Genomic DNA, 25,562 nt, shown 5'->3' with positions numbered 1-25,562 from the left:
AAATATAACACGATGGGGTCTTACCTGGTATGATAAAAATATAACACCATGGGGTCTTACCTGGTATAATAAAAATATAACACCATGGGGTCTTACCTGGTTTAATAAAAATATAACACGATGGGGTCTTAGCTGGTATAATAAAAATATAACACGATGGGGTCTTGCCTGGTATAATAAAAATATAACACGATGGGGTCTTACCTGGTATAATAAAAATATAACACGATGGAGTCTTACCTGGTATAATAAAAATATAACACCATGGGGTCTTACCTGGTATAATAAAAATATAACACCATGGGGTCTTGCCTGGTATAATAAAAATATAACACCATGGGGTCTTGCCTGGCATAATAAAAATATAACACGATGGGGTCTTACCTGGTTTAATAAAAATATAACACGATGGGGTCTTACCTGGTATAATAAAAAATAGTTTTTCTCGGTGCCATTCGGTTTTTCCCTCCACATTTAGAATCAACAAACATGACGCGTTTAGAATATTTGGCTGCTAGAAATTTCCACGTGACAAGCCACTTTCGTTGAGCTATCGCTTGTGATGGCCACGTCGCTGCTGAGAAAGAGCTATACACAGCTCCAATGCCTTACCTGGTCAAATAAAAAAATAGTATTTTTTAATCTTGATTTGAGGCTTTCGTGACTGCAGGAATCCATACTCGTTCGGTTCTTTCGGTAAAGTCACGTAGGTAGAAAAATAAAATAAAATTTGTTTTTATTTTAAAATGTTATAATTATTTTTCTACCTACGAAAAAATAAAATATTTTTTTCTTTTATTTTTCAACCGACGTGACTTCACCGAAAGAACCAAAGAGTATAGTTTTTTTTTAGTTTATAGTTTCCTGCCAAAGCCCATTTGCTTTTGTTAACAGTGACAACGATTTTGATTTAAAGCTGTGGTTTTCACACGTGATGATGATTGCTTGTGTTGCAGTCGAAACGTCGTGAGAATTTTATTGTTTTTATATTTTTATTATTTTATTGTTTTCCTTCTACGTGACTTTACCGAAAGAAGCAAGAATATCGTGACAACGATGTACAGTATATGTATCCTCTGTATGTTCTCCAGTCTATGTTTATTTGTTTTCGTCCGAGTGTAATTCCTCGTCTTGCGTATCTCATTGCTTTGCGTACTTTAAAGTTTTTTTTCCCCACTCTCTTTGTTAATGACGACGATTTGTGCTCGATACATCATAGCAGATAGCCCGCGTACACTAAAACAAAAACACAACACACCTCCGCATGTTACTTTTCAATCGAATGTCCAGATTACCAATAATCACTGCAGCCTTGTCCTCTATTTAATTATTTTGATTCCGGTATAACCTCAATAGCTGTAACTAGGTGTACGTTCTGCTGTGTCCCTCTGACAGATATCTCCCAATTGTTTTGTGAACTTGTGCATGATCCCTGTTTTTGCTCAAAGGTAATCTACAGCCGTCCCTATGAAGCCCTGCTAATATTTCCCGCGGTTCATTCACATTGGATGTTATAACAGCCGTTGTCAGCAGTCTCCGATTAGCACGGTTGGCTACGTACGGTGCAAAAGAAGTTCAACATACATACGCACATCTAAGATGGCCGATGCCTCCAATAATATTCATGCCTCAGCCTTGTATCTTCTGATGTCACTGTGTACAACTTTGGCGACAGCATCTCGCGCATAAGGCGTGCTTATATCCGACTACCGCTGTATAATGTAAACCATCTCTCTGCAGCTGAATCGTGGCATGGCGTGCGCGGTGGCCGCCCCGGCGCCGGAGCCGATCGGGGACTTCCCGGCGTGGCTGGAGGCGCAGGGCGTGAACGCCGAGGTGGCCCGGGCCATGGACTCCGAGCTGGGCATCCGGGACTACGGGGTCCTGCGCGCCTGCGTCGGGGACGGCCTCGTGCGGGCCGAGCTGCTGGCCACGGCGCGCGACCGCCTGCCCTTCGGCTTCTACGCCGTGCTGCGGCAGGTGGTGAAGGCCCTGCGGGGCGCCGAGCCCCACGACGACGACGATGCCGCGGCCGCCTCCTCCCCCTGTGGCGACGTGACGCTGGCAGGCCTGGTGGACGTGCTGCTCGAGCTGTTCAGCGGCCTGAGCCGGGAGCTGCTGTTGTGCGTGCAGAGGCTGAATGAGTGGGACGGGGTTCAACCTCCCGCGGCCTCGTCGGCCACGGATGTTGGCAGCCTTGAAGATGCGACGACAGCTGAAATGGATTACGGTGTTGTAAAAAATATGTTTTTGCGCATCAACCCGTAATATATATATTTTTTTTGTTCATAGAGCAATGTATGCACGTACGTTGAGCTTCTTTGACGCCGTACGTAGCCGACCGTGCTAGTCGGAGGTGCTCTTCTAGTTTTTTGAATTGGCAAAAGTCATGGCAGTAATAAATATTACCTTGTATAGGGAACAAAAAATACGGAGGATTAAGAAGGGCCTCAAGCGTAAACGATAGCCAATTACTGTACGGTATATTTGTTTCTCAAAAAGGGGAGCGTTCGTGCAGCCGTTAGCTCGCTGTATTGTCACCTGAGTTGATTTTCCGAGCCAGTTGCTCACATCCGTGGCAGAGTGATGTTAGATCTATTCCTGGACCACTCTCTCACCAGTTCACACGGAGCAGTATAGTGACGCATGATCAAACAACCTCCCTGCACTCGACTGCATTCATGCTAGATGTCATCTTTCTGGCCATTCTAGAACACCGTTAAAATCTTACATCAGCGACGTCCATATATGTAAAATATGTTGATGCGTTTTTTGGGTCTGTTGCAGATGAGCTTGAAGAGGTATCGGCTCCAGTCGTGGGTGACTTCACACGCAGCTTGACAGTGAACCGTGTTAAAATGGAGCCGTTTGAAGGTCCTGTACAGCCTCTGCTTGATTCGTATGTATGTATGTACAGTAAAACCTTGGATTGTGAGCATAATTCGTTCTGGAAACGTGTTTGTAATCCAAAGCACTCGTATATCAAAGCACTCGTATATCAGTTGTGATCACGTGACACTCGGCAGTACAAAGCGTGTATATGTACTACTACTCGTATTGCAAGACCCTCGCTCGTTTATCAAATTAATATTTATTTAATAATTTTCCTCGTCTTGCAAAACACTCGCAGACCAAGTTACTCGCAATCCAAGGTTTTACTGTATGTTGAAATTTCGCACCGTACGTAGCCAACCGTGCAAATCGGAGGTGCGGGGGGAAGGACAACAAACTAAGCACAAAAAGCAGCTGTAGAGAAATGAGTTTTCAATCTAGATTTAAAAGTGCATAGCTCGAGCGGTTTCCTAATATCGGGAGGGAGAGCATTCCAGACGGCCGCAGAAGCGCATCCTGAAAGCGCCGCGCGATGCGGTGACCACCGTCTTTGTTCGATGGCCAGCCCGAAAAGCCGCTGCTGCGAAGATGACCGGAGTTTGTGTGATGGTGGTTTATGCTCCTTGATGAGATCAGCAGGGGTATTGTGGTTCATTTGTGGCCAAGCAAATAAGCAAAACATTCCCCATGTGTATAGAGTTCTGTGAATCAATTTGCAAGACCTTCCTCTTCCCTGCGTATGACTCGTCCATGAAGCTGTAAACTCTTTTATTTTACCAGGTAAGGCCCACTGAGCTACTGTATAGCTCGTTTTCAGAAGTGACCTGGCTGTCTCACATATGATAGTTCAACGAAGTGGCTCATCGCCTGGACATGTATAGCTGTAGCCAGATACTCTAAATGCGTGATGTTGATTCGAAATGTGGAGGGGAAAAACGGAGGACCTGGAGAAAAATCAACGCGACCACGGGAATAGAGAGAGACACCGCAAACTCCAAATATCAAATCCACGACCTCCTGTACACCAAACCCACGACCTTCTGTATACCAGGCAAGGTAGTTAACATCTCGCCACTGTGGCGCCCACTGAACGTTTACAACAACAAAGTGCAAAGTATAGGAAAGGTAAGAAAATCACAAAAAAAATACTTTGTTTCATCACTTTCTCGATGCGATTCGATTTGCGGACAGCCAAAATCGCGGACAGCCAAGTTCATGATGAACGAGGGAATAATATTTAAGACCGAAACAGGAGGAGGATATCTCCACAATTCTGGCTGTTGCCTGATGAGGCTGGTTCTTGTAATTAACAGCGACGTGGCTCAACGAAGTGGCCTATCACGTGGAAATGTATAGCAGGAGCCAAATACTCTTGAACGCATGTTCATTCTAAATGTGGAGGGAAAAACCCGAGAACCTAGAGGAAAATCCACGCGGCCACGGGGGAGAACACGTAAACTCCAAATATACAGGCGTCAGGATCAAACACGACGACCTCCTGTATACCAGGCGAGGTAGTGAACATCTCGCCACCGTGGCACCCATTTAGATGCCGCGTGGATACAAAGTGAATTGCGTTGTCTTGCAAGCGACGGCCTACGAATGGTCTCCAAAACCTCTCGCGTCATTTATTCAGACCTCACTCGCCACGTGAACGTCGTTGGGTCCTTGTCCCGTCGTGTTTTCCAGATGCCGGCAAAGATTTCGCAAATCCTGTGCCGGTACCTCGGCCGTCGGAGATCGGCTCTGTCGCGCAAACTACAAACGAGCCACTTGGTAAGAGAGCGAGCGAGCGAGGCTGATGGCGTCCACCACTAATGCAGTCTCGGGGGCGACTTTAAGAACACCGAGACTCGGTGCAGCAGATGTGGGCGCTAGCATCTCGTGGGATTATCTGCCATTAACAGCCTCTCCCTGCGGGAATGCTAATTCGTTTCCCCAAACTACAATTGATAATTAGGCTGCGTGGCGTGCACACCCCTTCTAAGCCTCAGCAGGCTTCACCATCCACCGTCATATGTGTTGGGCCTCAAACTTAGAACGTCACCAGCGACACATTTACGCATTCAAGTCTCGTCACTTTTCCCACTCGTAACAAGCGCACAGCACGTGTCATGGAACCCCTTTGCCAGTACCAGAGTATGAAAAATAAGAATAGGCTTTTCCCCTTCTGGCAATAAAACAGGCGTTAAGATGTTCAAACATCATATAGACACCTTTTGCAAGCAATCAAGTGTTGCATTAACCACACGTACTTGCGGTGAACACGCAAACAAACCCGCTCTGATAATATACGCAATGTACACGTACGCGTGCATATTATACGGCGACATTTTTTCGCGTTTTTTTTTATTTAATGAAATGTGCTACGGTCCGTGAACCGGTGTATTTTCCCATGAAGGCAAACGTCCCTTGGCCGGCTACGCGAACCTCATCGCGCAGAACATGGCCTCGCAGCCGGCGGCCAGAACAACCGCGGCGCTTGCGGCCGGAATTCGTCCTCGTCCGTGGCCGTGGCAGCGGCAGCAGCAGCAGGAGGCGGCCGAAACGCACGGCGAAGAAACAGCCGCCGCCTCCGTCGCCAGATGCGACCCACCGACGCGGCGGCGGCCGTTTGCGCCGAGCGACGCGACCGCCGGCGGAACGTTCCCGCCGAGCCGCGGGCAGGCGCTGCCCGCCGACGGCGGGGACGATGCGCCGTACGCCTTTCATCCCGGGAAGCCCCTCGGTCCGCCGGAGGGCGCCGGGGAGAGGCCGTCCTGGCGCGAGCCGTGCGGCCCGAGGCGGCAGCGGCGGCGGCGCGCGGGCGAGCGGCCGTGCCGCTGCGAGGCGCGCGGGCGGACGTTCTCGCGGGGCTGCCGCGCCAAGCCGCGCGTGCGGGCGCACGCGGGCGACCGGTCGTACCGCTGCGACGTGTGCGGCAAGGTGTTCACGCGCGCCACCGTGCTGCGCTTCCACCAGCGCTTGCACGCGGACGACAGCCCGTGAGCGTCGCGAGCGAGCTGAGCTGAGCTGAGCTGATGAGCTCTTGCAAGCGGTGGTCGCCGCCATTCAGCAGCTTTGCTTTGGACAGAGGAGACCTCTCCGATGTGTTTTTAGGGCTGTACTGCGTGTTGTTCGGAATTTTGCCCCGGCATTTCGCTCCACGCGCTGCTGGGAGCTTTTCTTCAGCTCCCCTCTCTTTGCGTCTGCATGTGCGGATGTTGTTTTGCGTGCGCCTGTTTTTTGGGGTGTATTTGCACGTGTGGGGAACCGGTAGCTTTCCGCACCTCCGATTCGCACGGTTGGATACGTATGGTGCGAAAGAAGTTCAACGTACATATGTATGTAGACTCGAACAGAGACCCATACACTACTGACACAGAGACCCATAGTTAGTTGTCCTTCCCCCCCCCCCCCCCCCGCAGATTCCATTAGCACGGTTGGCTACGTACGATGCGAAAGAATACTCTTTGGTTCTTTCGGCAAAGTCACGTAGGTATAAAATAAATTAAATCACGACGTTTCGGGCGCAACACAAGCGTCCGTCATCAGGTGGGGACAACCACAGCAAGAAACAATTGCTGAAGTAGGCAAAAGAGCTGCTTGTAACAAGGGGTTATATAGATGAGGGAGGGGGGAGGAGCCAAGGATAGAGTGTGGGGGCGGGGCATGGGTCAGAGGGGAGTGGAAAGCGGCATGCTCGAAATACAATGGCAAATTTCCAAGTGATGGGAGTGAGCAGGGCTGGGCGTAAGAAACTGGAGATGCGGATATGAAAGCAAACTATGAAGCAGCTAAGGTTTCGCATGGTTAATAACATCCTTCCAATGATTGCTCAGTTTGTATCCATCTTCTCGGTTGAAGTTATGTTTATATATCTGGATGGCTTCATGAACAAACCTTGGATAGCAAATCTAGAATGGTGCGAAAGAAGTTCTACCCACATGCGTAGTGGTGAGCGTACGGCAGTCCAACTTAAGCGCCCCCGAGATTAGTTCCCGACCGCGGCTTGTGTCAGTGGTGATTGTTGGAACCGGTCCTGGGTCTCCTCTAAGTCAACTTAGCCTTGAACGTGTACCTGTTGCGGTGTGTGAATATTGGCACTCGGCAGATAAAGGAGGCTAGGCTCGGGCGCTGACCATTACTATCCCCTCATGCGCCGTGATAGTCTTAATAGGTGCTCGTTAACAATGCCTGTCCCAACAGCCTGCATATGCCATAAGGGGGAATCGTTATATTTGCGCTTGTGTGTGCATGTATGCGTGTTTGCTGCTGAACTTGGATCATGCCACTAAGAGGTGGGGCCTTACCATCAGCCCCACCAAACTGAGCACCTGCCTGGGCATTTTGTATCATCCAAACTCCACCCCCTCAACTCCCCATCAGTGATGGGACATTCATGAAGAGAATGGAGAAGTTTCCGTGCGTGGGTAGTGTGTTTGTGACCAGCACTCCGAATCAGCCAAGCGGCATTATCTTTTTGTCAGCGACGTAACTCTGCGTGGAAGCTACCTGGTCTGCTGCTCCACACAAAGCTCCGGATCTTCTCTGCCACAATCGATGCCCTCCCTTCTCTTTGCAAAACGTGGACCCTTCTCATGCACCATCTGCACCGGTTTGAATCTTTCAGGTTGGCCTGCCTACAATCCATCCTGTGTTTAAACAGGTTGGATTGTGCGAAGAGCTCGCATATCCTTGAAAGATCTGGACACATTCCCATCGGTGAGCGCCTCCGGCGGGCAAGGTTGCGTTGGCTGGGTCATGTAGCCCGCATACCCAGCCACCGCATGCCCAAGCAGCTTCTGTTTGGCCGGAGGGAGCTAAATGAGCACGGCACGGGCTGGAAAAGAGATGGAATATGATACGGGAGGATGTGGAGCTGAATGTACTTGTCGAAGACTAATACCAGTGGTGTCAAGATTGGCTTCTATGGAGGAGGCTCGTGAAGGGTGCTACTGGGAAGTTTGAGGCAGTCGCCTTCCAACAATAGTAGACGACAGGAGCGATGCTCACAACAATGAGCAGATTGCCGGGCTGCTAAAATACAGCAAGTTGGCACAGTAGGGAGAACGGGTGGCGCATCTGCCATTCATCTAAATCAGTCAACCCATGGCACCTGAATCGGTTCCGTGATCTCCTGCCAGCAGCAGCAGTGATCTATCGACACTTCACATGGGTGGCCTCAAAGTGCAACCTAGCCTGGCACAGTTGCCGTGGTGACGTCACCGGCACTTAGTGGCAAATGGGTGGCTGCCTTTGTTGGCAGTCGCCGGAAATCCTAGTTGCATTCCCGCTCCATAACTGATTACAGTGGCGAATATTTTAATCGGTCCTGGGGCCTCCCCTAGATTGACTCAGCCTAAAAAATGCGTAACTATTGCGGTGTGTAAACATAAGCACTGGGGAGATAAAGGCGGCAGGCCGTGGTGCCGGCCACCCACCCCCTCGTGTGCCGAGCCAGCCAGCTAACAGCACTTGTCCCAGCAGTCTGTCAAGGCTATACGTGGATGTGTTCTGATGGTGTATATGTACCTTAATTGTAATTGTACTATGATCAGTGTAAAAAATAATTTGCCTGAAACAGGAAGACTTCTTCACAATTCTGGCTAATCGCCTGATGATGCTGGTTGTAATCACCAGTGAAACATCGTACCCTTATTGTAAATGTTGTGGGTTTGCTCTCGAACACACAACCGGTGTGTGCTGAACGAGCAGCTAGTTGACTTAAAGCTTTCGTGACTGCAGGAATTCATATTCGTCATCAGGAAAAGCTGATGACGACCGCTTGTGTTGCGATCGAAACGTCGTAGTTTTTTCTTTGGTTCTTTCGGTAAAGTCACGTAGAATGAGAATAAAATAATAAATTAATAAAATAAAATAACACAATAAAATTCTCACGACGTTTCGGCCACAACACAAGTGGCCTTCTTCAGGTGAAAGGAACAGACCCTCAACTGTTCCTTTCACCTGAAGGCCACTTGTGTTGTGGCTGAAACGTCGTGAGAATTTTATTGTGTTATTTTATTATTTTATTCTCATTCTACGTAACTTTACCGAAAGAACCAAAGAAGATGAATCCTTGCAGTCACGAAAACTTTAAATCGAAATTTAACGTAGTTTTTTTGTTATTTTATTTGAATCCATCTACGTGACTTTGCCAAAAGACCCAAAGAATATCGCAACTAACTGGCACGATTTATTTATGTGACAAACCTTACCAATTCACGGTGTCTCGGGTGGTGGCGGCGGCGGGTTTAACGACACATTTAAATGTACGCGATCTAACTCCAACACGTTTCTTTTTGAAGCTTTCGTGACTGCAAGGATTTATCTTCTTTGGTTCTTTCGGTAAAGTCACGTAGAATGAGAATAAAATAATAAAATAACACAATAAAATTATCACGACGTTTCGGCCACAACACAAGCGGCCGTCTTCAGGTGAAAGGTCACGACGTTTCGGCCACAATGCAAGCGGCCGTCTTCAGGTGAAAGTTCTGTACCTTTCACCTAAAGACGGCCGCTTGCGTTGTGGCCGAAACGTCGTGATAATTTTATTGTGTTATTTTATTATCTTATTCTCATTCTACGTGGTGACTTTACCGAAATAACCAAAGAAGGTCCAACACGTTTCCTTTTTTCGTTACGGACGAGCGTTTCACATTTGATACTCGCGAATGTGGACGATACGTTTGCCAAAAAACGTCGACCGCACGATTAAAGCCGTCGTTCTTTTCATGGCGAACGACACACACATTCGCGGGCGGCGCCCTGCTCGACGAGACCTCGAGGCAAGGAAGTGCCCCCCCCCCCCCTCCTCTGGAAAGCTGCGGCGAGCCGTTGCGGGCGTCGCCCCCTTCGTTAACAAAGGGGCGAGCCACCTAAAAGTACTTCGAATATCGTCACCTGGCAATGCACGGGTCGTAGTGTGAGGTGGAACGCTTTCCTTAACATAAGGGCTGAATTGGACAGGTTTTGGTGGGGGGGGGGGGGGGTTTATTCCTTTGGCAAGCCACACGTCTTTGGGTTTTTTATGAGTTTTTTGCTGGACACAAGAACTAAGGCCCTGCTGCAGAACGTCGGTGCGACAAAAAGGCGCAGGCATGTTTTTAACACGCGCGCACGCACACACGCACACACGCGTGCACGCACACACGCACACACGCGTGCACGCACACACGCACACAGGCACGCGCATATACGCGTGCACGCACGCACGCACACGCAATTCGGTCGCTTCCATCGCTGCAAAAGGCGGCCCTTGCATCATTGATGGATAAATATACGTGGGCTGCCAGAATCGCCCGAAATCAAAATGCGCCCAATCTCATCGGATCTGGGGGGGGGGGGGGGGAAGCAAAGCAGGCTTGAGCGCCTGGATAGTGCTTGCAAGAGCTACGGGGACTACGTGGTGGGCAGTGCAAGCAAAGTCTATTGTTGTACTGTGCTCCTGTGCCACCTCCTTCTCATCTCCAATAATCCCACGCTTACCGCGTGTGAAAGTGTGGGCATCGGCGGCTGAGCGCTACGCTGCGCTACGAACCCGGCGACCCGGGTTCGATTCCCGCTCACGGCCAACACCCAGTGACGATTATCTGAACCGGTCCTGGGCCTCCCCTAGGTTGACTCCGCCTCAAATGAGATGGGTACCTGGTGCGGTGTGTAGTAAACATCGCCACCGGGGAGACAAAGGCGGCCGGACGTGGTGTTGGCCACCCACCCCCTCGTGTGCCGTGCCGGCCTTCACAGGTGCTCGCTAACAGCACTTGCCCCTACAGTCTATTAAGGCTATACGGGGGGTCTTCGTTATCAGCCCCCCACTGCGACCTGCGCAGTGTGGGGGGCTCCCCAATCCGGCAGAGGATTGACAACGGCTGTCCATGTGCAAGGTTGAAAGGGGGTTGCGGGTCGCGACAGCGCAGTGGTTTAGTACACTGCTGTGAACCCGGCAAACCTGGGTTTGACTTTCACCCGCGGCTTGTGAACCCGGAAAACCTGAGTTTGACTTTCACCCGTGGCCCGTGAACCCAGAAAACCTGGGTTTGACTTTCACCTGCGGCTTGTGAACTCAGCAAACCTGAGTTTGACTTTCACCCGTGTGCTTGTGAACTCAGCTAAACCTGGGTTTGACTTTCACCCGCGGCTTGTGAACCCGGCAAACCTGGGTTTGACTTTCACCCGCGGCTTGTGAACCCGGCAAACCTGGGTTTGACTTTCACCCGCTGCTTGTGAACCCAGAAAACCTGGGTTTGACTTTCATCCGTGGCTTGTGAACCCGGCAAACCTGGGTTTGACTTTCACCCGTGGTTTGTGAACCCGGCAAACCTGGGTTTGACTTTCACCCGTGGCTTGTGAATCCGGCAAACCTGAGTTTGACTTTCACCAGTGGGTTGTGAACCCGGCAAACCTGGGTTTGACTTTCACCCGCGGCTTGTGAACCCGGCAAACCTGAGTTTGACTTTCACCAGTGGCTTGTGAACCCAGAAAACCTGGGTTTGTCTTTCATCCGTGGCTTGTGAACCCGGCAAACCTGGGTTTGACTTTCACCCGCGGCTTGTAAACCCGGAAAACCTGAGTTTGACTTTCACCAGTGGCTTGTTAACCCGGCAAACCTGGGTTTGACTTTCACCCGTGGCCTGTGAACCCGGCAAACCTGGGTTTGACTCACCCGCGGCCTGTGAACCCGGCAAACCTGGGTTTGACTTTCACCCGTGGCTTGTGAACCCGGCAAAACTGGGTTTGACTTTCACCCGTGGCTTGTGAACCCGGCAAACCTGGGTTTGACTTTCACCCGCGGCTTGTGAACCCGGCAAACCTGAGTTTGACTTTCACCAGTGGGTTGTGAACCCAGCAAACCCGAGTTTGACTTTCACCCGCGGCTTGTGAACCCGGCAAACCTGAGTTTGACTTTCACCAGTGGCTTGTGAACCCGGCAAACCTGGGTTTGACTTTCACCCGCGGCCTGTGAACCCGGCAAACCTGGGTTTGACTTTCACCCGTGGCTTGTGAACCCGGCAAACCTGGGTTTGACTTTCACCCGCGGCTTGTGAACCTGGCAAACCTGGGTTTGACTTTCACCCGTGGGTTGTGAACTCGGCAAACCTGGGTTTGACTTTCACCCGCGGCTTGTGAACACAAAAAACCTGGGTTTGACTTTCACCCGCGGCTTGTGAACCCAGAAAACCTGGGTTTGACTTTCACCCGCGGCTTGTGAACCCGGCAAACCTGGGTTTGACTTTCACCCGTGGCTTGTGAACCCGGCAAACCTGGGTTTGACTTTCACCCGTGGCTTGTGAACCCGGCAAACCTGGGTTTGACTTTCACCCGCATCTTGTGAACCCGGCAAACCTGGGTTTGACTTTCACCCGTGGCCTGTGAACCCGGCAAACCTGGGTTTGACTTTCACCCGTGGGTTGTGAACCCAGAAAACCTGGGTTTGACTTTCACCAGTGGGTTGTGAACCCGGCAAACCTGGGTTTGGCTTTCACCCGCGGCTTGTGAACGCAGAAAACCTGGGTTTGACTTTCATCCGTGGCTTGTGAACCCGGCAAAACCTGGGTTTGACTTTCACCCACGGCTTGTGAACCCGGAAAACCTGAGTTTGACTTTCACCAGTGGCTTGTGAACCCGGCAAACCTGGGTTTGACTTTCACCCGCGGCCTGTGAACCCGGCAAACCTGGGTTTGACTTTCACCCGCGGCTTGTGAACCCGGCAAACCTGAGTTTGACTTTCACCAGTGGGTTGTGAACCCAGCAAACCCGAGTTTGACTTTCACCCGCGGCTTGTGAACCCGGCAAACCTGAGTTTGACTTTCACCAGTGGCTTGTGAACCCGGCAAACCTGGGTTTGACTTTCACCCGCGGCCTGTGAACCCGGCAAACCTGGGTTTGACTTTCACCCGTGGCTTGTGAACCCGGCAAACCTGGGTTTGACTTTCACCCGCGGCTTGTGAACCTGGCAAACCTGGGTTTGACTTTCACCCGTGGGTTGTGAACTCGGCAAACCTGGGTTTGACTTTCACCCGCGGCTTGTGAACACAAAAAACCTGGGTTTGACTTTCACCCGCGGCTTGTGAACCCAGAAAACCTGGGTTTGACTTTCACCCGCGGCTTGTGAACCCGGCAAACCTGGGTTTGACTTTCACCCGTGGCTTGTGAACCCGGCAAACCTGGGTTTGACTTTCACCCGTGGCTTGTGAACCCGGCAAACCTGGGTTTGACTTTCACCCGCATCTTGTGAACCCGGCAAACCTGGGTTTGACTTTCACCCGTGGCCTGTGAACCCGGCAAACCTGGGTTTGACTTTCACCCGTGGGTTGTGAACCCAGAAAACCTGGGTTTGACTTTCACCAGTGGGTTGTGAACCCGGCAAACCTGGGTTTGGCTTTCACCCGCGGCTTGTGAACGCAGAAAACCTGGGTTTGACTTTCATCCGTGGCTTGTGAACCCGGCAAAACCTGGGTTTGCCTTTCACCCACGGCTTGTGAACCCGGAAAACCTGAGTTTGACTTTCACCAGTGGCTTGTGAACCCGGCAAACCTGGGTTTGACTTTCACCCGCGGCCTGTGAACCCGGCAAACCTGGGTTTGACTTTCACCCGCGGCCTGTGAACCCGGCAAACCTGGGTTTGACTTTCACCCGTGGCTTGTGAACCCGGCAAAACTGGGTTTGACTTTCACCCGTGGCTTGTGAACCCGGCAAACCTGGGTTTGACTTTCACCCGCGGCTTGTGAACCCGGCAAACCTGAGTTTGACTTTCACCAGTGGCTTGTGAACCCGGCAAACCTGGGTTTGACATTCACCCGCGGCCTGTGAACCCGGCAAACCTGAGTTTGACTTTCACCAGTGGCTTGTGAACCCGGCAAACCTGGGTTTGACTTTCACCCGCGGCCTGTGAACCCGGCAAACCTGGGTTTGACTTTCACCCGTGGCTTGTGAACCCGGCAAACCTGGGTTTGACTTTCACCCGCGGCTTGTGAACCTGGCAAACCTGGGTTTGACTTTCACCCGTGGCTTGTGAACCCGGCAAACCTGGGTTTGACTTTCACCCGTGGGTTGTGAACTCGGCAAACCTGGGTTTGACTTTCACCCGCGGCTTGTAAACCCAGAAAACCTGGGTTTGACTTTCACCCGCGGCTTGTGAACCCGGCAAACCTGGGTTTGACTTTCACCCGCGGCTTGTGAACCCAGAAAACCTGGGTTTGACTTTCACCCGCGGCTTGTGAACCCGGCAAACCTGGGTTTGACTTTCACCCGTGGCCTGTGAACCCAAAAAACCTGGGTTTGACTTTCACCCACGGCTTGTGAACCCAAAAAACCTGGGTTTGACTTTCACCCGCGGCTTGTGAACCCAGAAAACCTGGGTTTGACTTTCACCCGCGGCTTGTGAACCCGGCAAACCTGGGTTTGACTTTCACCCGCGGCTTGTGAACCCGGCAAACCTGGGTTTGACTTTCACCCGTGGCTTGTGAACCCGGCAAACCTGGGTTTGACTTTCACCCGCGTCTTGTGAACCCGGCAAACCTGGGTTTGACTTTCACCCGTGGCCTGTGAACCCGGCAAACCTGGGTTTGACTTTCACCCGTGGCTTGTGAACCCGGCAAACCTGGGTTTGACTTTCACCCGCGTCTTGTGAACCCGGCAAACCTGGGTTTGACTTTCACCCGTGGCCTGTGAACCCGGCAAACCTGGGTTTGACTTTCACCCGTGGCTTGTGAACCCGGCAAACCTGGGTTTGACTTTCACCCGCGTCTTGTGAACCCGGCAAACCTGAGTTTGACTTTCACCCGTGGGTTGTGAACTCGGCAAACCTGGGTTTGACTTTCACCCGCGGCTTGTAAACCCAGAAAACCTGGGTTTAACTTTCACCCGCGGCTTGTGAACCCGGCAAACCTGGGTTTGACTTTCACCCGCGGCTTGTGAACCCAGAAAACCTGGGTTTGACTTTCCCCGCGGCTTGTGAACCCGGCAAACCTGGGTTTGACTTTCACCCGTGGCCTGTGAACCCAAAAAACCTGGGTTTGACTTTCACCCGCGGCTTGTGAACCCAAAAAACCTGGGTTTGACTTTCACCCGCGGCTTGTGAACCCGGCAAACCTGGGTTTGACTTTCACCCGCGGCTTGTGAACCCGGAAAACCTGAGTTTGACTTTCACCAGTGGCTTGTTAACCCGGCAAACCTGGGTTTGACTTTCACCCGCGGCCTGTGAACCCGGCAAACCTGGGTTTGACTCACCCGCGGCCTGTGAACCCGGCAAACCTGGGTTTGACTTTCACCCGTGGCTTGTGAACCCGGCAAAACTGGGTTTGACTTTCACCCGTGGCTTGTGAACCCGGCAAACCTGGGTTTGACTTTCACCCGCGGCTTGTGAACCCGGCAAACCTGAGTTTGACTTTCACCAGTGGGTTGTGAACCCAGCAAACCCGAGTTTGACTTTCACCCGCGGCTTGTGAACCCGGCAAACCTGAGTTTGACTTTCACCAGTGGCTTGTGAACCCGGCAAACCTGGGTTTGACTTTCACCCGCGGCCTGTGAACCCGGCAAACCTGGGTTTGACTTTCACCCGTGGCTTGTGAACCCGGCAAACCTGGGTTTGACTTTCACCCGCGGCTTGTGAACCTGGCAAACCTGGGTTTGACTTTCACCCGTGGGTTGTGAACTCGGCAAACCTGGGTTTGACTTTCACCCGCGGCTTGTGAACACAAAAAACCTGGGTTTGACTTTCACCCGCGGCTTGTGAACCCAGAAAACCTGGGTTTGACTTTCACCCGCGGCTTGTGAACCCGGCAAACCTGGGTTTGACTTTCACCCGTGGCTTGTGAACCCGGCAAACCTGGGTTTGACTTTCACCCGTGGCTTGTGAACCCGGCAAACCTGGGTTTGACTTTCACCCGCATCTTGTGAACCCGGCAAACCTGGGTTTGACTTTCACCCGTGGCCTGTGAACCCGGCAAACCTGGGTTTGACTTTCACCCGTGGGTTGTGAACCCAGAAAACCTGGGTTTGACTTTCACCAGTGGGTTGTGAACCCGGCAAACCTGGGTTTGGCTTTCACCCGCGGCTTGTGAACGCAGAAAACCTGGGTTTGACTTTCATCCGTGGCTTGTGAACCCGGCAAAACCTGGGTTTGACTTTCACCCACGGCTTGTGAACCCGGAAAACCTGAGTTTGACTTTCACCAGTGGCTTGTGAACCCGGCAAACCTGGGTTTGACTTTCACCCGCGGCCTGTGAACCCGGCAAACCTGGGTTTGACTTTCACCCGCGGCCTGTGAACCCGGCAAACCTGGGTTTGACTTTCACCCGTGGCTTGTGAACCCGGCAAAACTGGGTTTGACTTTCACCCGTGGCTTGTGAACCCGGCAAACCTGGGTTTGACTTTCACCCGCGGCTTGTGAACCCGGCAAACCTGAGTTTGACTTTCACCAGTGGCTTGTGAACCCGGCAAACCTGGGTTTGACATTCACCCGCGGCCTGTGAACCCGGCAAACCTGAGTTTGACTTTCACCAGTGGCTTGTGAACCCGGCAAACCTGGGTTTGACTTTCACCCGCGGCCTGTGAACCCGGCAAACCTGGGTTTGACTTTCACCCGTGGCTTGTGAACCCGGCAAACCTGGGTTTGACTTTCACCCGCGGCTTGTGAACCTGGCAAACCTGGGTTTGACTTTCACCCGTGGCTTGTGAACCCGGCAAACCTGGGTTTGACTTTCACCCGTGGGTTGTGAACTCGGCAAACCTGGGTTTGACTTTCACCCGCGGCTTGTAAACCCAGAAAACCTGGGTTTGACTTTCACCCGCGGCTTGTGAACCCGGCAAACCTGGGTTTGACTTTCACCCGCGGCTTGTGAACCCAGAAAACCTGGGTTTGACTTTCACCCGCGGCTTGTGAACCCGGCAAACCTGGGTTTGACTTTCACCCGTGGCCTGTGAACCCAAAAAACCTGGGTTTGACTTTCACCCACGGCTTGTGAACCCAAAAAACCTGGGTTTGACTTTCACCCGCGGCTTGTGAACCCAGAAAACCTGGGTTTGACTTTCACCCGCGGCTTGTGAACCCGGCAAACCTGGGTTTGACTTTCACCCGCGGCTTGTGAACCCGGCAAACCTGGGTTTGACTTTCACCCGTGGCTTGTGAACCCGGCAAACCTGGGTTTGACTTTCACCCGCGTCTTGTGAACCCGGCAAACCTGGGTTTGACTTTCACCCGTGGCCTGTGAACCCGGCAAACCTGGGTTTGACTTTCACCCGTGGCTTGTGAACCCGGCAAACCTGGGTTTGACTTTCACCCGCGTCTTGTGAACCCGGCAAACCTGGGTTTGACTTTCACCCGTGGCCTGTGAACCCGGCAAACCTGGGTTTGACTTTCACCCGTGGCTTGTGAACCCGGCAAACCTGGGTTTGACTTTCACCCGCGTCTTGTGAACCCGGCAAACCTGAGTTTGACTTTCACCCGTGGGTTGTGAACTCGGCAAACCTGGGTTTGACTTTCACCCGCGGCTTGTAAACCCAGAAAACCTGGGTTTGACTTTCACCCGCGGCTTGTGAACCCGGCAAACCTGGGTTTGACTTTCACCCGCGGCTTGTGAACCCAGAAAACCTGGGTTTGACTTTCCCCGCGGCTTGTGAACCCGGCAAACCTGGGTTTGACTTTCACCCGTGGCCTGTGAACCCAAAAAACCTGGGTTTGACTTTCACCCGCGGCTTGTGAACCCAAAAAACCTGGGTTTGACTTTCACCCGCGGCTTGTGAACCCGGCAAACCTGGGTTTGACTTTCACCCGCGGCTTGTGAACCCAGAAAACCTGGGTTTGACTTTCACCCGCGGCTTGTGAACCCGGCAAACCTGGGTTTGACTTTCACCCGTGGCCTGTGAACCCAAAAAACCTGGGTTTGACTTTCACCCGCGGCTTGTGAACCCAAAAAACCTGGGTTTGACTTTCACCCGCGGCTTGTTAACCCAGAAAACCTGGGTTTGACTTTCACCCGCGGCTTGTGAACCCGGCAAACCTGGGTTTGACTTTCACCCGCGGCTTGTGAACCCGGCAAACCTGGGTTTGACTTTCACCCGTGGCTTGTGAACCCGGCAAACCTGGGTTTGACTTTCACCCGCGTCTTGTGAACCTGGCAAACCTGGGTTTGACTTTCACCCGTGGCCTGTGAACCCGGCAAACCTGGGTTTGACTTTCACCCGTGGCTTGTGAACCCGGCAAACCTGGGTTTGACTTTCACCCGCGTCTTGTGAACCCGGCAAACCTGGGTTTGACTTTCACCCGTGGCCTGTGAACCCGGCAAACCTGGATTTGACTTTCACCCGTGGCTTGTGAACCCGGCAAACCTGGGTTTGACTTTCACCCGCGTCTTGTGAACCCGGCAAACCTGGGTTTGACTTTCACCCGTGGGTTGTGAACTCGGCAAACCTGGGTTTGACTTTCACCCACGGCTTGTAAACCCAGAAAACCTGGGTTTGACTTTCACCCGCGGCTTGTGAACCCGGCAAACCTGGGTTTGACTTTCACCCGCGGCTTGTGAACCCAGAAAACCTGGGTTTGACTTTCACCCGCGGCTTGTGAACCCGGCAAACCTGGGTTTGACTTTCACCCGTGGCCTGTGAACCCAAAAAACCTGGGTTTGACTTTCACCCGCGGCTTGTGAACCCAAAAAACCTGGGTTTGACTTTCACCCGCGGCTTGTGAACCCAGAAAACCTGGGTTTGACTTTCACCCGCGGCTTGTGAACCCGGCAAACCTGGGTTTGACTTTCACCCGCGGCTTGTGAACCCGGCAAACCTGGGTTTGACTTTCACCCGTGGCTTGTGAACCCGGCAAACCTGGGTTTGACTTTCACCCGCGTCTTGTGAACCCGGCAAACCTGGGTTTGACTTTCACCCGTGGGTTGTGAACTCGGCAAACCTGGGTTTGACTTTCACCCGCGGCTTGTAAACCCAGAAAACCTGGGTTTGACTTTCACCCGCGGCTTGTGAACCCGGCAAACCTGGGTTTGACTTTCACCCGCGGCTTGTGAACCCAGAAAACCTGGGTTTGACTTTCACCCGTGGCTTGTGAACCCGGCAAACCTGGGTTTGACTTTCACCCGTGGCCTGTGAACCCAAAAAACCTGGGTTTGACTTTCACCCGCGGCTTGTGAACCCGGCAAACCTGGGTTTGACTTTCACCCGCGGCTTGTGAACCCAGAAAACCTGGGTTTGACTTTCACCCGCGGCTTGTGAACCCGGCAAACCTGGGTTTGACTTTCACCCGCGGCTTGTGAACCCGGCAAACCTGGGTTTGACTTTCACCCGTGGCTTGTGAACCCGGCAAACCTGGGTTTGACTTTCACCCGCGTCTTGTGAACCCGGCAAACCTGGGTTTGACTTTCACCCGTGGCCTGTGAACCCGGCAAACCTGGGTTTGACTTTCACCCGTGGCTTGTGAACCCGGCAAACCTGGGTTTGACTTTCACCCGCGTCTTGTGAACCCGGCAAACCTGGGTTTGACTTTCACCCGTGGGTTGTGAACTCGGCAAACCTGGGTTTGACTTTCACCCGCGGCTTGTAAACCCAGAAAACCTGGGTTTGACTTTCACCCGCGGCTTGTGAACCCGGCAAACCTGGGTTTGACTTTCACCCGCGGCTTGTGAACCCAGAAAACCTGGGTTTGACTTTCACCCGCGGCTTGTGAACCCGGCAAACCTGGGTTTGACTTTCACCCGTGGCCTGTGAACCCAAAAAACCTGGGTTTGACTTTCACCCGCGGCTTGTGAACCCGGCAAACCTGGGTTTGACTTTCACCCGCGGCTTGTGAACCCAGAAAACCTGGGTTTGACTTTCACCCGCGGCTTGTGAACCCGGCAAACCTGGGTTTGACTTTCACCCGTGGCCTGTGAACCCAAAAAACCTGGGTTTGACTTTCACCCGCGGCTTGTGAACCCAAAAAACCTGGGTTTGACTTTCACCCGCGGCTTGTTAACCCAGGAAACCTGGGTTTGACTTTCACCCGCGGCTTGTGAACCCGGCAAACCTGGGTTTGACTTTCACCCGCGGCTTGTGAACCCGGCAAACCTGGGTTTGACTTTCACCCGTGGCTTGTGAACCCGGCAAACCTGGGTTTGACTTTCACCCGCGTCTTGTGAACCTGGCAAACCTGGGTTTGACTTTCACCCGTGGCCTGTGAACCCGGCAAACCTGGGTTTGACTTTCACCCGTGGCTTGTGAACCCGGCAAACCTGGGTTTGACTTTCACCCGCGTCTTGTGAACCCGGCAAACCTGGGTTTGACTTTCACCCATGGCCTGTGAACCCGGCAAACCTGGGTTTGACTTTCACCCGTGGCTTGTGAACCCGGCAAACCTGGGTTTGACTTTCACCCGCGTCTTGTGAACCCGGCAAACCTGGGTTTGACTTTCACCCGTGGGTTGTGAACTCGGCAAACCTGGGTTTGACTTTCACCCGCGGCTTGTAAACCCAGAAAACCTGGGTTTGACTTTCACCCGCGGCTTGTGAACCCGACAAACCTGGGTTTGACTTTCACCCGCGGCTTGTGAACCCAGAAAACCTGGGTTTGACTTTCACCCGCGGCTTGTGAACCCGGCAAACCTGGGTTTGACTTTCACCCGTGGCCTGTGAACCCAAAAAACCTGGGTTTGACTTTCACCCGCGGCTTGTGAACCCAAAAAACCTGGGTTTGACTTTCACCCGCGGCTTGTGAACCCAGAAAACCTGGGTTTGACTTTCACCCGCGGCTTGTGAACCCGGCAAACCTGGGTTTGACTTTCACCCGCGGCTTGTGAACCCGGCAAACCTGGGTTTGACTTTCACCCGTGGCTTGTGAACCCGGCAAACCTGGGTTTGACTTTCACCCGCGGCTTGTAAACCCAGAAAACCTGGGTTTGACTTTCACCCGCGGCTTGTGAACCCGGCAAACCTGGGTTTGACTTTCACCCGCGGCTTGTGAACCCAGAAAACCTGGGTTTGACTTTCACCCGCGGCTTGTGAACCCGGCAAACCTGGGTTTGACTTTCACCCGTGGCCTGTGAACCCAAAAAACCTGGGTTTGACTTTCACCCGCGGCTTGTGAACCCGGCAAACCTGGGTTTGACTTTCACCCGCGGCTTGTGAACCCAGAAAACCTGGGTTTGACTTTCACCCGCGGCTTGTGAACCCGGCAAACCTGGGTTTGACTTTCACCCGTGGCCTGTGAACCCAAAAAACCTGGGTTTGACTTTCACCCGCGGCTTGTGAACCCAAAAAACCTGGGTTTGACTTTCACCCGCGGCTTGTTAACCCAGGAAACCTGGGTTTGACTTTCACCCGCGGCTTGTGAACCCGGCAAACCTGGGTTTGACTTTCACCCGCGGCTTGTGAACCCGGCAAACCTGGGTTTGACTTTCACCCGTGGCTTGTGAACCCGGCAAACCTGGGTTTGACTTTCACCCGCGTCTTGTGAACCTGGCAAACCTGGGTTTGACTTTCACCCGTGGCCTGTGAACCCGGCAAACCTGGGTTTGACTTTCACCCGTGGCTTGTGAACCCGGCAAACCTGGGTTTGACTTTCACCCGCGTCTTGTGAACCCGGCAAACCTGGGTTTGACTTTCACCCATGGCCTGTGAACCCGGCAAACCTGGGTTTGACTTTCACCCGTGGCTTGTGAACCCGGCAAACCTGGGTTTGACTTTCACCCGCGTCTTGTGAACCCGGCAAACCTGGGTTTGACTTTCACCCGTGGGTTGTGAACTCGGCAAACCTGGGTTTGACTTTCACCCGCGGCTTGTAAACCCAGAAAACCTGGGTTTGACTTTCACCCGCGGCTTGTGAACCCGACAAACCTGGGTTTGACTTTCACCCGCGGCTTGTGAACCCAGAAAACCTGGGTTTGACTTTCACCCGCGGCTTGTGAACCCGGCAAACCTGGGTTTGACTTTCACCCGTGGCCTGTGAACCCAAAAAACCTGGGTTTGACTTTCACCCGCGGCTTGTGAACCCAAAAAACCTGGGTTTGACTTTCACCCGCGGCTTGTGAACCCAGAAAACCTGGGTTTGACTTTCACCCGCGGCTTGTGAACCCGGCAAACCTGGGTTTGACTTTCACCCGCGGCTTGTGAACCCGGCAAACCTGGGTTTGACTTTCACCCGTGGCTTGTGAACCCGGCAAACCTGGGTTTGACTTTCACCCGCGTCTTGTGAACCCGGCAAACCTGGGTTTGACTTTCACCCGTGGCCTGTGAACCCGGCAAACCTGGGTTTGACTTTCACCCGTGGGTTGTGAACCCGGCAAACCTGGGTTTGACTTTCACCCGTGGGTTGTGAACCCGGCAAACCTGGGTTTGCCGGGTGCTCAGTTGTAGACAAAGCATTCGCAGGCAATTGAGGTTGTGCATTTTCGCTTGCAGCAACCGATCACTCACACACACACACACGTGTATCCGACTTTGTGGCGATCTTATCAGTAATAGTACATGTCTTAGTCGGGGTGTCCTGTGGGATAGAGCGGTGGTGCAGAGGTTTGCGCACTGCGCGATGAACCCCGGTGACCCTAGTTCGATTCCCCAGCCACAGCTAACATCAACGGTGATAGCTCAACCGGTCTTGGCCCTTCCCCCATCCACCTAACCTTTACCAACCTGCACGGAGATGTATGGCTAAACAAAAGCCCCATGACCTTACAAGGGATATGGAAGCATTCATCCAGCAAAGGATTAACAAAAGGGCTGTTCGTTTCTATATATTTTTATTGAAATGTACTGCGGTTACGTAACTCCTGTAGCCACAGGTGTCCAACTACTTTCACCTCGGAAGGTTAAAAGAGAATACATTTTTATGTATAGAAACCGCGACCCCTAATTTTGCGATTAAGTCATTTATTGGATTGCCGGAGGGAAGTTGGAGAGAAAAGGGACGAATGGTTAAGACAGTCGAGTTTTAACGTCGCATACAAGCAATCCCTCGCCAACCGCCAGGGTTAGGTTCCTGGAAAATGCCGCGGTAGGCAAATCCGCGGTTGATAAAAGTCCAGGGGGCGGCCTTCTATGGGCAATAGCGGGTTAGGGGAACCACGGCAACGGTCAGACTCGTCAACAAAAAATAAAAATTCACGACGTTTCGGCCACAACACAAGTGGCCTTCATCAGGTGATGAAGGCCACTTTTGATTTTTTGTTGTTTTTTTACGCGACTTTACCGAACAGAACCAAAGAGTATGGATCCTTGCAGTCACGAAAGCCTTTAAATCTAGAATTAACTAAACCCCGAATAAAAAAAAAACCCAGTACATTACACAATAACGTAATAATAAAATATAAACATCACATCAACTTTACATACCTTTAATGTTAACGAGGACAATGAGATGATGATGAGGGGGGGGGGGGGGAAGGGGTGCTTAGGAGGGGCTCGACTCACCATGCCCTCTTCCTGCGGGGCCACAGACGCAATGGTCTTGCCTTCACCGCTCGCTGCGCGCTTCGGGCTGCCACGATTAAAGGCAAAATGAATGCGACTGTGGTTGAGGTGTGACAATTACAGTACAACAAGACGGGCGGGCAGGCAGGCGATCGGCTACGCAGCCCAGGGGTGGCGCTGTTGGCGCGGAGAAACCACCACCACCCTGGTGAAATTTGTACCAATGACTTAATATCTGCGTCATGTGACTTCCTTAACACTGCTCCATGCAGATTTCCGTGCCGCGATTGGTTTTACGAAACAATATACCGTGCATACATGAAAAGGCGGTTGGGCGAGGGATTCCTGTATTGTACGACTTTGTAATGGGGGCCTGAAATAAATCGTTGGATGCAGCGCTAAAATCTTTTTTATTCGGTGCCGTTTTGTCGTCCTTGTCCGCAACATGCCTCGAGACAACTCGAGTTAAACATTGTTTTTTATTTCCCACCCGACACAGGTGACTATGCATCAATTCAAATCGATTCTTAACCTTGTCCCGTTCCCATGACATGCACGTACGTCACCAGTTCTTCCGATCATGTTCCGTTTACGTCGTCGGAACGAAATCGATTCCGCATGGAATCTACAGTAACAGGCCGTGCCATGGGATGGCGTGTGGCACAGTTTGGTGCCAGCTATCATAGCAGCTCTGCCTCCAAGTAAAATGAACGCTGAACCGCTTTTGCGCGTTCCGAGGTTTGAGCGGTGAATGCGACCCACCCCGCAACATTGCAGTGTGTGACGATGCATCGATGAAAATATATTCTCAAATCTTGGCAGGCCATGCATGTTAGAACTTTTAATGTAAGATATGTAAAGCGGTTATCAGCCATGATTAATCCACTGCTGGTTGAAGGCCTGCCCAAGCCATCACCGTGTCTACCCATTTCAACCGCCGCGCCGGGAGATCCAATTGTAACCGATGTCCTCTGGATATCTCGCTAACCGTTACACGGCATCCCCTGAGCATTTTGTATTTTGCGGTTTCCCCAATTAAAAAAAAAAAACGGCGACCGTGACATCACCGCAGAGTCGATCGTCAAGGACTATGACGACAATCCCAACGTGCCATTGGGCGCAAACTTGTAAGCAGACCGCTCCCCGAGTTCTCACGGCGACTTCAACGCGAGGAACCCTGGCCACGGTCCTTGGGAGGTCATAGGAGGGTCGCCGCCGCCGCCTCCGCCGCCTCCGTCGCCTCCGCCGCCTTCCGCGCGTGAGCCTGCTGGTGGTGCCTGAAGTCTGCGTGCTCCTCGAACACCAGGCCGCACACCTTGCAGCACGAGGGCCGGTCGCGCGTGTGCGTGTTCTGGTGGATCTTGAGGCTGGAGTACCACGAGAAGGAGCGGTCGCACACCGCGCAGCGGTACGGTTTCTCGCCCGTGTGTATGCGCTGGTGGTTCTTGAGGTCGCCGGGGAGCGCGAACGCTCGACCGCACAAGGCGCATCGGTGCGGCCGCTCGCCCGTGTGCGTCCGCTGGTGCCGCTTGAGGCTGCAGTTCTGGGAGAAGGCGCGCCCGCACACGGCGCATCGGTGCGGCTTCTCGCCCGTGTGCGTCAGGCGGTGGACGTCCAGGATGCGGCGCTGCGCGAACGCCTGACCGCAGATGTCGCACGACAGCGCCGCGACGCCGCTCTTGCCGCCGCCCGCCTGCTGCAGCTGCTGCGCGAGCACCAGCTCCTGATCGGTGCCGCGGTCCACCGGTAGCCCGAAACAGCCGCCGCGCTGGAGTAACCCCAGGTGCAGCCCGCTCGCCGTGGCGGCGGGGGGACCCTGCTTGTATTGGGACTCGGCGAGCGGTTGGGTGGCGTACTCGGAAATGGTGTTTTCGTCCGGCATCCCCTCGGTCGTTCTTTTCTTCTGCTGCTGCTGCCGCTGCCGCTGCCAAGGGGGTTGGTGGCCATCGACATTCTCCTCGGTGCCCTCATCATCGCCATCCCGCCGTTTGGCACGCGGGCGGGCTTTGCCGGTCGCAAGCAGCGAGGTCACGTCCTGGATGATGAATTCCGAGTGGCCCTTCCCAACGCAACTGCCTGCAAAAGTAACAAAACATCGGAAGGAAAGCCAAGTACGAGCCTTGTTAGTAGCCAGATGGTAGATTGCCTGTCAGGGCGCTGTAGGGTTGGGATGTTTAGCCGTGTCCTTATTATGACGATCGCGTGAGGAGCCGCACAGCCAGGACTTGCAGCATCTTTAAACGATCTACGTTCCCTTCTTGACCTCTCATCGTGGCCGCGCTCGCGGGCCTTGCAAGTGCGGCCACGAATCCCAAACCATCGACCGCATTGCAAACACCCGCTGCCGAGAACTCCACTCCT

General features: G+C 52.8%; 2 protein-coding genes across 2 annotated transcripts in view; one reads left to right on the top strand and one right to left on the bottom strand.

Moving 5' to 3' along the window:
• The window catches only part of LOC116942914 (uncharacterized), a 26,142-nt gene extending 2,533 nt beyond the window's left edge, over positions 1-23,609 (top strand). Inside the window, exons 2-5 of the mRNA XM_032955365.2 lie at positions 1,741-2,230; positions 2,788-2,874; positions 4,522-4,608; positions 5,234-23,609. Coding sequence (XP_032811256.2) covers positions 1,753-2,230; positions 2,788-2,874; positions 4,522-4,608; positions 5,234-5,820 — 1,239 coding nt within the window. The 5' untranslated portion in view covers positions 1,741-1,752 and the 3' untranslated portion in view covers positions 5,821-23,609. The remainder of the gene's footprint in view (positions 1-1,740; positions 2,231-2,787; positions 2,875-4,521; positions 4,609-5,233) is intronic.
• Positions 22,515-25,562, bottom strand: part of LOC116942470 (uncharacterized) — a 12,935-nt gene continuing 9,887 nt past the window's right edge. Inside the window, exon 6 of the mRNA XM_076067070.1 lies at positions 22,515-25,277. Coding sequence (XP_075923185.1) covers positions 24,400-25,277 — 878 coding nt within the window. The 3' untranslated portion in view covers positions 22,515-24,399. The remainder of the gene's footprint in view (positions 25,278-25,562) is intronic.

Source organism: Petromyzon marinus, chromosome 1 (assembly GCF_048934315.1).
Source record: "Petromyzon marinus isolate PM22_M1 ecotype Great Lakes invasive population chromosome 1, UKy_Petmar_22M1.pri1.0, whole genome shotgun sequence".
NCBI lineage: Eukaryota > Metazoa > Chordata > Hyperoartia > Petromyzontiformes > Petromyzontidae > Petromyzon > Petromyzon marinus.
This window is presented reverse-complemented; position numbering and strand designations above follow the sequence as displayed.